Source organism: Cyclopterus lumpus, chromosome 5, assembly GCF_009769545.1.
Source record: "Cyclopterus lumpus isolate fCycLum1 chromosome 5, fCycLum1.pri, whole genome shotgun sequence".
Classification (NCBI taxonomy): domain Eukaryota; kingdom Metazoa; phylum Chordata; class Actinopteri; order Perciformes; family Cyclopteridae; genus Cyclopterus; species Cyclopterus lumpus.
In genome coordinates this window covers 11,267,592-11,279,912 of record NC_046970.1, presented here as the reverse complement: position 1 = coordinate 11,279,912, position 12,321 = coordinate 11,267,592, and the positions used below count along the sequence as shown (strand labels likewise).

Here is a 12,321-nt window from a genome sequence, read left to right as displayed (position 1 = left end):
TAGTGGCATACAACACATGCTTGCACTTGTGGCTAGCACAACAATACATGTGATGTGAAGGCAATTAGTAATAGGTATAAACATACACACAAAGATTTTATAAAACTCAAACTTCCTTTGACACATTGAGATTTCGTTTGTAGATACAGACTGACTTATGAAGCAAAAAATTGGCAGTAAGATCCCTGTATCATCCCCAAACCCCACCTGGCTTCGCTCATCAGTTCCCTCCAGAGTAATGTGGCCCCTCGTCCCACTGCAGATTAGCTGGAGGAGGGGTACTCACCACACACAATGGGGCCCTTTTACTTCCAGTGGAAGCCTGGCCCTCAGCTCCAAACAACGCTCTCAGCACAGTGGGCACTCCTTCTATTTCTCTTTTTCACTCAAATGCTATTCTCCTTCAGTCCTCTGCTTCTCTCTTTCTACACCCCTTGCTCTATCCCCCTCCCACCCCATGCTCTCCCCTCATTTCTTGGCACGATGAGCACAGACAGGCTGTTTACCTGCAGGGAAAGAGGGTATAAGTGATAGTGGTGAATAAACAACCAAAAAAGAGGGAAGTTCACTACACACCATTAAAGCAACACCAAGACACAGCACAGTGATGACTGTATTTTAAATGGGAGGCTCTCATTTACCCCCACAGCCTGCAGGCAGCTATGGAGGCAGAAGAGAAGAGGGCCATGCAGTTGCTGTGTGCATGAATATGCACAGATTTCAAAATGTTCTCAAATTTCTCAAAACTTGTTCCACTGTCCAACCAGAAGAAGGGAAATTTGTGGCAATAGTGATATCCAAGAAGGATTTAAATATTTCTAAAGAAGGATGCCAGAAAATAAATTGTTATAGCAGGTTATTATGGAGTGAAGACTGGAATACAGAGGCACAGGTTATGTGCATGGAGGTGTGTGTGTGTGTGTGTGTGTGTGTGTGTGTGTGTGTGTGTGTGCGCGCGTGAGTGTGTGTGTGTGTGCGTGTGTGTGGGTGTGTGTGCGTGCGTGTGTGTGTGTGTGTTTTTGACAGGAAGAGAGGCAGCGTCCCTTAGAGGGTGAGGTGGTAATACTCAGTGACAAGGATACACAGTACTGGGGTTTGCTCCAACCAGGAGAGGAGGAGGAGAAGGAGGAGGGGTGGAGGAGGTCTGTGTCAACCTCTCTCTCCTCCTCCTGCTTTCTCCTCTGTCATTTTTTCAATTATCCCTCTCCCCTGCGTGTCCCCATAGACCCAGAGGCAGGGCCCGCATCATTTAGACTGAGAGCCTGTTTAGATTCTGATTATAGCCTCCTTTCACCACGCCGTCTCTCTCTTTCTCACACACACACAAACACACACACACACACACACACACACACACACTGACTGGCTGTACATTTTTGAGCCAGCATAAATGAGGTGAATGACTATTGCAGTAAATGTACCTGTTGAGGACACACTGGATGTTGCACTTTTAGTCTTCCTTTCTCTGTGTCATCTTTTTTATTTTAAATGTGATGATTTGGAGTGCGCACGCATACATTAAGTGACGCTATGTTTTTTCTAAATTAGAAAAAAGGAGAAGGTGTGAAATCTAAAGTTTGCTCCTAAATTAGAGAAGATTCAATCGTAAAACCAGCCTGACTCTATATAAACATGGTGCTGAGCCACACTGGACTTATTCCCCCAGTTGCATGCTGGTTTAATATCAAATAGTCTAGTCCTGAGGTTTCATCTGAAATGGAAAATGGGGCTTTCCTCCTCATTAGAATGAAAAGTCATCAAGGGAGGAGAGGAGAGAGGGATGGAGGCTCATTGAAATGCAAGTTACATCCCCCTTCTTTCTCTGTCTTTGCTCCTCTGGGACGCCATGCCTTTCTCCTCCTTCTCCTTCCCATCTTCAGGGCACTCCCTCGCTCCCTCTCTTCCTTTGTTAATCAGTTAAACTCCCTCTTCAAACAACCCCTCTAATTACGCTTCCACTCACTGTAAACGACAAGGCTGTCTCTTGCTCCCCCTCTCCTCCCTCCTTCCCTGCCTACCCCCAGCTCCCTCTTTCCAAGACACGGGTTGACCTCTGTCAGCCACTGACCCCTCAGCAATGTGTGTCTGTGTGTGTGTGTGTGTCTGTCTGTGTGTGTGTGTGTGTGTGTGTGCGTGCGTGTGTGTGCGCGTACTGTACTTTATGACTAATTCTTGCATTTTAACTATAGGGGTGATGTCTTAGGTTTTAAAATCCTAATGGTATTGGTGGTCCAACTTTCACAATTAACAAACACGTACTGTACAGGATTGTGCAATTGTTCACCTGCATGTGTGTGTGTCTTTACTGTTGCAACCATCTCAGGCTCTGTCAAATCTGCAGGGTAGTTGTGTTTTCTCTACATCTCTCCATTTTTCAATCTTTAGTTCCTTTCTTCCTTTGCCTCCTGTCCTTTCTTCCACTGAGTGTGGATGGTATCCTTCCTTCTCCCCTCTCTCTGCTCACTCCTCCATTCACTCCCCCCACCCCCAAACTTCATCTCTTTCCCAATAATCTACCACGCATCTCTCTCTTTTAAATTAACATGCAACATGAAAAAAATGGGCCGACAGCGGGAAAAAAATTAAATGCATTTAATAAATGGCTGACTTCAAATCGCCCGGCTTTCCAGACTGTCCCTATTCACAGTCCAATGAAAGGGGAGAAATCATTCACCGGGAGAGACAAAGCCGAATGAAAATATAATTCCGCATTGTGAAGCGCTTTTGTCCTGGCCCGTCAAATCGCTAATGGCAAGGCTTTTGTTTTGTGGCGGCGCTCTCAGGCTGGCGGTGTCGTATGGCGGTGGCAACGCGTGCCCCATAATCACCACGCTTTGTGATATTAGATTATAGGGGCAATTAATGGCATCAAACCTTAACTACTCAGCATTCAGCCTGCCACACACACATTCAGCCCTTAAACACATGCTCACTCGCACACACAGGCACACACACATGCATGACAGTATATCAGCCCTTCCACACATCGACGCGCATTTGGTTCTGGCGTCAGAGCGTCAGCCAACACACAGAAAGGTGCTATAACTCCAGTAATTATTATGCCTGTGACTTGAAAATGTCAATGGCGGTGTGTATAAAATAGAATGTATGAGTTGTCAAGGAGGAAGAATGGGATGCACAAGAGCAATTAATTACAGCTTTTCATTTGGCAGCTTAGACTGACAGGGCCCGGCAAGCTGGCATGACGCCAAGCGGCACCCATCACCACCCCCACCTTAACTCACTACACCCCACCACCCCATCCTCTCTGCCTGTTCCTTTACCAACTGCCACGGCATCACCCTTCCTCTGCCTCACCCCACTCTGACTCTTTTCTTCATCTCCCTCAGCTCAAAGATAAACACACACACTCTTGTGCTTCAGCTCATTCATATATACCTTATTGTCTATCCCCTCACCGTTACATGTGGCTGGGAGTGTGTTTAGTTGGGAAGCCTGCTTTGATGAAGGCAGAGTGTCCGTCCACTGACAGACACAGAGAGAAAGAGAGACGGAAGGCAGGGGGAGGGGGAGGGGGACAGAGGCCAGGTGGGAAAGAGGGTGTTAGTATTTATGGCCAATCTTGTTTACAAAGTCAAATCAGCTTTACATATTTAATTTACCAGTGACAGCTCGTCTCTTCTCTTGCTCACTCCAGCAGCCATCCCCTCAACAGGCAGGATTATTATTATTGTATTGAGAAGGCAGGATAGTTTATTGATTTGTAGGCAGGGAGGGAAGACAGACTCAGAGTCAGTCTCACTCCCTTTCTCGCCCTAAATATCTCTCTGTGTGTCTGAACTTCTGTGTCTCTTTAATTTCCCGTATTGTTTATTCAAACACAGTTAATAAATACAGAAGCACTTTGTCAGCTGGATTTTTTGTGTGGATTTTCATTCATACGGTCTTTATTTATGCATTCATGTGAGTGTCTCAGTTTTGGATTTATGTGGTTAGTTTGTCATCAGCTTTGCATCTCTGTGTACAATGCATGTGCATTAAGAGTGTTTGCACAACACATGTGCAAGATCCTCCACGTTTCTCTATACTCACACTGCCTCTTTTTCTCTCTCTCTTCCTGTGTCGCTCTGTCTTTGCCTGCCTGCAGCTCTATCTGATGAGATAGACATCTCATCAGATAGCCACTTTGTTGTTCCTTTCTTCTTATCCAGCCTTGACTGTGTGGAAAGAGAATCGGAGGCCATCCTAATCATGTATTTATAAAAGCAGATAAGATTTTATATTTTATTGGAAGATTGCATAGCTGTCCTTTTATCTCCCTGTTGTCACAGAAATTGCCAGTTGCTTTTTTTGTAACAATGACAGCCTTGTGGATGAAAGTGTCAACAATATGTATGCGCTGGGATGTGTCTGTCTATTTAGCTTTGTCTGATGTTGTCAGCTTTTCTTAGCAGTAAATGACAACAGAGAATAAGAGACAACACTCCTCTCTAACTTTACCTGTCCATACCAGCATACTGTACAAACTCCATTCACATTGTTTGTTTTGAGAGGAGCAATCATTTGCAGGCACAGTCATGCTTAAAGCTCCCTGTGCCCTCCGGGCCTTTTCACACAAAGCCATTCCTGCTTTTGCAAGCTAGAATGTAAGTGTAAATAATCTAAAATGTTCTGTGCTGTTTGTAGGTGCCTGTGTCCATGGCAATGATGAGTCCACAGATGATCACTCCTCAGCAGATGCAACAGATCCTGTCTCCCCCTCAGCTTCAGGCCCTGCTGCAGCAACAGCAGGCTCTAATGCTACAGCAGGTGAGAAACACACACGCACACACACACACACACACACTCACGTTGGATCCGTTACCAGGCCGGCATGTTAGGATGTGTCTGACACACACTGGGTGTGATTGTATCTCATTCAAGATCTTTGAAGATAAATACACATCCACATTTCTACTTATACACACACATTTTAGTTTCAAGTCCCTCCTCTTTAGCATTGTTGTTAGGAGAATGTGCATGCTCCCGCCTGAGGTGCACATGTGCATACAGTGCACACTTGTTCACTTTTTAGCTTTCACTCAGTGAATTATAGTGATTCAGGTGTGTGTGTGTGTGTGTGTGTGTGTGTGTGTGTGTGTATGTGTGTGTGTGTGTGTGTGTGTGTGTGTGTGTGTGTGTTTCGATGCCCGGGCAGGTGAGAGAGGGGTTGCTATGTTGACACAAACCAATAAACACTCTTCATCTACAATCGATCTGTCAAATACCCAGCCGCACCAACTTGTGACCTCTGCCTCGACCAACACTCACGCAACCTTGTAAAGGCTGTGAAGAGGACTATTAACAGAGTGGGGATAGAGAAGTAATTAATGCATAGGGGATGTCTAGAAAACGCGTACATCCACACGCAGGCGAGGCCAGAGCAGACATAGATTTAATAAGGAGAAAATATGATTTGCAGTGGGAAGATCTGACAGCGTGTATCATAATAATGAAAATGTGAAGCGTGCTGGCTTTCTGGAAACAGACATACAGATGGCTAAGAATCTCTTCACCAGCTCTTCTCTAACGAGGAACACACACACACACGCACACACACATTTCACATCCCACTATTAAAACCACCGAGTTATACATTGCTCTCCCACTTAATTAACCACAGTATGGACTGCAAATCAGGCACTTTTACCCGCACACATACACACACACACACACACACACAGACAGAACATTCAACCAACTTATCACTCAATGAAGCAATACATTTCATATTCCCATGGCAATACAGCATTGTGGAAGAACGTGGAAGTATGGTTTACGGCCCACTGCTTGTACGGGCACTAATTTGTGGATATGCGTGTGCGTGTTTTAACCTTTAAGTTTCCTCTAACCTTTACTTATGCTACAGCTAATCTACCTTTATTTCTTAGTGTTTTCACTAAAGTCAAGGTCATGGTAATAAGCTGGAGAGCTGAGTGCCTCACTTACACATACTCTTAATGCACAGAGCCACTGAATCAAATCATTAAAAATACCTTAATTATTACTTAATTATTCCCTCAACTCACCACTCTCCAGTCAAGAATGTGTGTGTGCGCACGCGTGTGTGTGTGCTTGCATATGCATTTGTCTTTGTGATGAGAAGGCGATCAGGGCTAGTGACGTGGAAAAGAGAGATTAACTCAGGCCTAAGGAGTGATAAAAGAGAGGAGAGACAGATAACAAAGAAAAGAAAGAGCAGCAAGAAGGAATGAGTTGTGCATTTAAAATAAATGAAGGACAAAAAGTAACAAAAGAACAGTAAATTATGTAAGATTTAAGCTATGGCTGGGATAAGATTGAAACTGGAAATGTTTGCATAAAAAGAGGAGGACCATCATATTACACAGACTGTGAGTCGATGGGCAGTGGTGTGCTGCTCACTGTGGGGTCAGGTGGACGAGAGCCCGAAACAACTACAGCACTGTGAAGTCATTTCTACTGAAAAGCCTCTTTGAACATTTGACGCAACATGAAACAAAGACAAACTGCAGACGGACACATGTACAGGCTGTTCTCAAGAGGATGACCCCCCCCCCCTACCACTTCTCTCTCTCACACACACACACACTCACACTGTGGTCAGTGTGAGTGTTCCTTTCAGCCTTGCTGTCCTCTCAGCAAGATTAGAATCTTAATGGAGCTTCCTGAGTAAATTAGTGATTAGTAACTCAAACAAACAGACAAACTGTGGCACATGTGTGTGTGTGTGCGTGTGTGTGTGATGTGTGTGCGTGTGTGTGTGTGTGTGTGCACACTGTAGTTTAAAATGATTCCAGTAAGCATTGCAATCCAGTTAATTCCAGAAAATGATAGTTAAAGTGAAAAACACATAAGAGTGCAGAAAACTTCAGTCACACACGCATGCATGCACACACACACACACAAACACACAAACACACACTTTGTCCCAGCAGTTGTTTTATGACATCAGTACAGTACATACAGTAAGAGCTGGCTTAAAACATTTCACAGAAGAATATCTCTGTGTGCCTTTTTTTCTTGCAGGCTTAGTACAGTGCTGCTCAGTCGTGCGTGCGTGCGTGCGTGCGTGCGTGCGTGCGTGCGTGCGTGCGTGCGTGCGTGCGTGAGAAGAGCAGGGCTTTTTAATATTTTCCGATTATATTAGCTTGTGTGTGTGCAGATGTATTTCTGGACCATTGCCCATCTACATTGTGCCATCGTCAGATCCTTACATTCAATTCAGTTCAGTTTATTTTGTATTGCCCAATATCACAAATTACAAATTTGCGGCTTTACAATCTGTACACATACGACATCTCTGTCCCAGGACCTCACATCGGATCAGGAAAAAATCCCCAAAAATAACCTTTCACAGGAAAAAATGGGAAGAAACCTTCAGGAGAGCAACAGAGGAGGATCCCTCTCCCCAGATGGACAGATGCACCGTTTGAGCTAAATAATCAAAGCAGGTTCAGCATTACACCGTATCACTTTCCAACACAAATCGACACACCATAATAGCGCCATAATATTCTTCAATAGTCTTCCTTGTCAGGTCTGTGTTTGCTTGTTGTGTTCTGGGGTTTGTCAATAAACCGCACACGGCCACACAACCATTAACTGCAGCCTTCGCTGAGGGGAATAGAAAGCTACTGAATTCCTTGAGACTCCCATTCAAGTTACAGTGTCTGACAATCGCTGGGCATTTCAGTGTTGGACGACTGTGGTATTGTTGAGGTTGATACAAAGTGTGTTGTGACTCACTCGCCTCATATTTCTCCATCCCCTCTCCTCCTCTGCCTCCCCTCTTTCTTTGTCTGTCTCTAGTTACAGGAGTACTACAAAAAGCAGCAAGAGCAGTTGCATCTCCAGCTTCTGAGTCAGCAGCAGCAGCAGCAGCAACAGCAGCAACAGCAGCAACAGCAGCAGCAGCAGCAGCAGCAGCAACAGGCCGGGAAGCAAGCGGCAAAAGAGGTGAACTTCACCAAGTACACACTCACTCAGCTCAAGTACACTCTGAAATACACAAGTGCCCTTAAATGCAGTAAAAGTGGTTGACATGGGAGCCAGCAGAAGGAAAGAAAATCACACGGAGGATCTAATTAATGTATAGAATACATATATTAACTCTCGTTTCCCTTCTCTCTCCTCATCCTCCATTTCTCTAGATTAGTGTTATGTGTACAATCTTGTCTCAATACAAGAATTAGTGAATATGGATTTTAATTTCTTCCAACAGCATGCCATGTCGAGGCAGCGATGGAGTGTTGTGCTAAGCCATACACTACCCTGCCAAAGTATTCATTGTATGCCTTCAGCTCTCAGCCTGAGGAGAAATCTCTCTGTAGGAAGGGTCTGCCAGTCTTTTAATTGTCAATTAACCCCGCCAGCATGAGGAGCCTCCCTTGCTCTCTTTTGTCTCTTACACACACACACACACACACACACACACACACACACACAAATATGCAGAAGTACTCACACACTGTACAATGTTTAACCACCGCTGTGGTACAGTAGGATATCAGAGGATCAAATAAAGAGGATCTCAATCAAGCAGAACCTGTGTGTGTGTGTGTGTGTGTTTGTGTGTGGGTTTGCGGGTGTGTTTGTGCATGTGTGTACTGTATGCGTATAACAGAAAAATGTGTGTTACACGAATGCTCATTCACCAGAATTACCGAACAAACAGAGGGCCATGCAGAAGACCGACTTAGGGAGAAGGACCTCGTGAGACTTTTCTGATAAACGCATGAGGAGACACATCCTAGATATCTCCTCCTCTTCCTCACCCCCCCCAGTGGGCAGATCGCCCCCCTCCTCGCCGAAGGCGATCGACCAACTCGACCGTGACCAAAGCAAACCAGTTGTGGTTGACTCGCATGTTGAGAGGGTGTCTGATTTGCTTTCCCTTTCTCCTCTCTTCTCGCTGCTGTCCCAGTTTTCAGGTTTGTTGTCCTGTAACAACTAGACAAGTGCAAACACTGGTCACAGAACTACACTTACATGCAGAGGGGGAGAGGCTTGATGTGTGAAGGTTCACTGCACAAACACATACACTTGAGGGAATATGCCTCTCCACAGAGCTGCATACAGCTGATATGACTAAGGCCATTTCCAGCAGTCACAGCAAACCCTCAATCAAAACCCAAAACACCTCTTTAGTCACCTCTCGTATCTCTCCTGGTCAAGCAGGTGCTGTCAGATATTGAGGCAGGGGGTGTGTTTCATTAATGTAAGGTGTGTACTGTTTGTAAGTCTGTCCAACAGTGCAAGATAACCAGCAATCAGCTAAGAATAATGTCTAGCTAAAAACTGCTGGTCAGAGTAGTGTCAGGCAGACCCGTTTGTGGATGAGGATTTTAAGCAACTTCCAGTCGGCCCTGAACACAAACAGAAAACAAGAGAACTGGAAGAGACAAAGAAGACAGAGGAGAAAGGACGGAGAATAAATAAGAAAATCTCTCCTTGCCAATTGTGCTTGAGTGGCGGAGACTTTTTGCACTTTTCCTTCTTTTCTGCAATTCTTCGTCACTTTCTTGTCTGCGTGGAAGTGATGCATTGAAAGAAAGAGTATGTATGTGCATGTTGAGTCAGTGTTTGTGTGTGTCGCTGGTGCATTTGGGACTGTTCAGGAGTCAGCTTAATGAAGTGACTCTGACCACCACAAGAGATGTGTGCATGTGTGTGTCTGTCTGCAAGAGTCCATCTCACTGTGTGTGTGTGTGTGTGTGTGTGTGTGTGTGTGTGTGTGTGTGTGTGTGTGTGTGTATGTGTATGCGTACGTGCGGCTGTCTGTCTGCAAGTGGCCTGCTATATGTGTGACTGGCAGGCTCAGACAGTGTGTGATGTGCTCATAAATCACATTGACAGCCTGTTACTGCGCTAGCTTTAGCCACTCAGCCACAGCTAATGTAAACAGAACACAGGCACACACACACACAATGTGTGTTTTAAAGAACCGTAGCAATATCTCAGGAGGGAACGAGAGAGGGGGGTGGGGTGGAGGATATAAAATGGACAGACAAGTAGAAAAGGAGGGGCTGGAGGGCTGGAAAGAGAAGGAAAAGAGCAAGACGGGAGGAAACGGTTCAGTTACGACACTTTGATCATGATAGACCGTTTATTGCAACAAATGAGAATTTGTCAGTTTACTTCAAAGAACTGAATCATGTAATCTTGCATTTGACAAAGTTTGCACTGGTCAAAGGACTACAACAAATTATGGGTTCCCTGAAAAAAATATTTCTGTGGTCCTAGAATTGTCCCCACTTTTCGTTTATTGTAGATTCATTGCCTGTAGCCACTGATATCCAGCAAATACAGTAAACATTTTCTATTAGAATGAAAATGTATAGCTGAAACCAAACACCTTTGCATTGAGTAAAATGTGTTTCTCCTCTTTTTTATTCTTTTCTGTTTTTCTTTTGAAATAATAGTTGTTGCTCTTACTCCTCTGCACCCCCTCAAACCTCCCTAATGGCACAACTCTCCCAAACCTTGCACACAAAAACACTGCCATCACACTTCTTCTCCCCAGGCACCAAGTCTGAAAGGAAGTGACCTATCTGCCCTTCCTGTGAGATCCTCTCTGTTCAAAGAGTTCCAGGCTGCCACTCACTCTCACTTACACACACACATACACACACAATGAGCAGTTCCTCAAGTTGTATTTATTTATTTTTCCTCTCCACTAGTTATCTGTAAGAGATAAAGTCCATCTCTCTTGGGGGTTGGTCGGGTGGGACTTCAAACAGCGCAGCACAGACCAGGTTTGCCCCAGACTGGGAGGGCAGGAAAGGGGACATTTATCACCATAACACACACCGACATTATCGCCACGCGCCATGTAGTCTCTCCCACTCTCCCTTCAACCTCCCTCCTTCTCTTCATCCTCAGGGTCCTCACAGCTTGGCTTTTGGCTTTTCTCCCTTTTAATACAGGACTTTTATTTATTTTATATGGTGTTAGTTGACTTCATACTTTAATTTGTTGAGACTGAATGATGTAATGGGACAAGCAGAGCAATTGAAATCATAATAACAGAACAGGGAAGGGCTTCCTTTTAGATGTAAAAGAAAAAAGACAAAATCAAGGGCAGCTGTCTAAATCTGGCATTTAGTTCAAAACTACAATTAACAAATGTGACACTTTCACAAAATGTGATTCTTGTCAGATTTTGTAATGGGTGCAAGCAGATATCTGCAGGTGTTTTTCATGGCTTGACATGTTTTTGTGCCAAAATTAGCAGAGGACTTATTAAAACAAATGTTGGACAAATACCTTAGTTGGTTGCTATCTGAACAAGGACCAGTGGGTGCTTTATTTTAGAAATATTATAGATATTGCTTTTAGGGATTTCATTTAAGAATTAATATAAATAATTTCAGAATTAAAAGATTAAATAAAATGATAGAATACAAAACTGGATAAAGATCTGGTTCAAGATACCATGCAGTAATACATGACTTGAAAACTTTTCTAACCTCTGTCTTTTGGTCCCCAGCAGTTAGGCAGTAAGCAGTTGGCCTTCCAGCAGCAGCTGATCCAGATGCAGCAGCTTCAGCAGCAGCACATCCTCAACCTCCAGAGACAAGGCCTGGTCCCACTGCAGCCCACTGCTGCCATGCAGTCTCTGCAGCAAGGTACATGCACACACACACACACACACACACACACACACACACACACGCACACACACATACACACACACATTCATACGGAGTACACAACCCTAATCATACAAAACTCAGTCACACAGACACACCTTGACAAACATACATACACACATGGTCATAACTGAGCGCACACTCAAACACACACATAGGCCTGTACCCAATGCTGCATGTGAAGCCTGTTAAGTTAATCAGCCAATAAAAGATAAAAGGAAACCTGATTGGTGGGTTTGTAGAAGGTACTCATTTGGATAATAAGTAAAATATGCCACTAAGCCCCCTGCTTAGAGGTGTGTGCATGTGCTTGCGCGGGTGTGTGTAAGCCTGTGTGTGTGTGTGTGTGTGTTTGTACTTGAGATTAGCCAGACACAAGAACATCATCGTCTTGCTATTGCTGTGCCCCCCGGATTTTTTTTCTTTCTCTTACATGTAACTTCTCCCACAGTCCCTTCATTTTGTCAGCATGGTTTTAGAGCGATAAATGTTGAATGTTGACTGACCCGCCTTTATTTAACTTTTATGTATGTCTTTGTCCCCTTTTGTCTGTACACTGTAATGTAAAATGCACACATTATACACACTACCTCACGTGCAGAGAATGCTTTAGGGGCTCTAAATTGGCCGTAACATTGCTAAAGCGCTGACTGAGTTGAGCAAACAGAGCAGTTTCCTTCCCTCCGTC

The 12,321-nt window shown here is 44.4% G+C and overlaps 1 protein-coding gene across 1 annotated transcript in view; it reads left to right on the top strand.

Moving 5' to 3' along the window:
* The window catches only part of foxp4 (forkhead box P4), a 55,317-nt gene that overhangs the window by 20,855 nt on the left and 22,141 nt on the right, over positions 1 to 12,321 (top strand). The window contains 3 exon segments of the mRNA XM_034532001.1: positions 4,648 to 4,770; positions 7,792 to 7,938; positions 11,471 to 11,609. Of these exon segments, the coding sequence (XP_034387892.1) occupies positions 4,648 to 4,770; positions 7,792 to 7,938; positions 11,471 to 11,609 (409 nt within the window).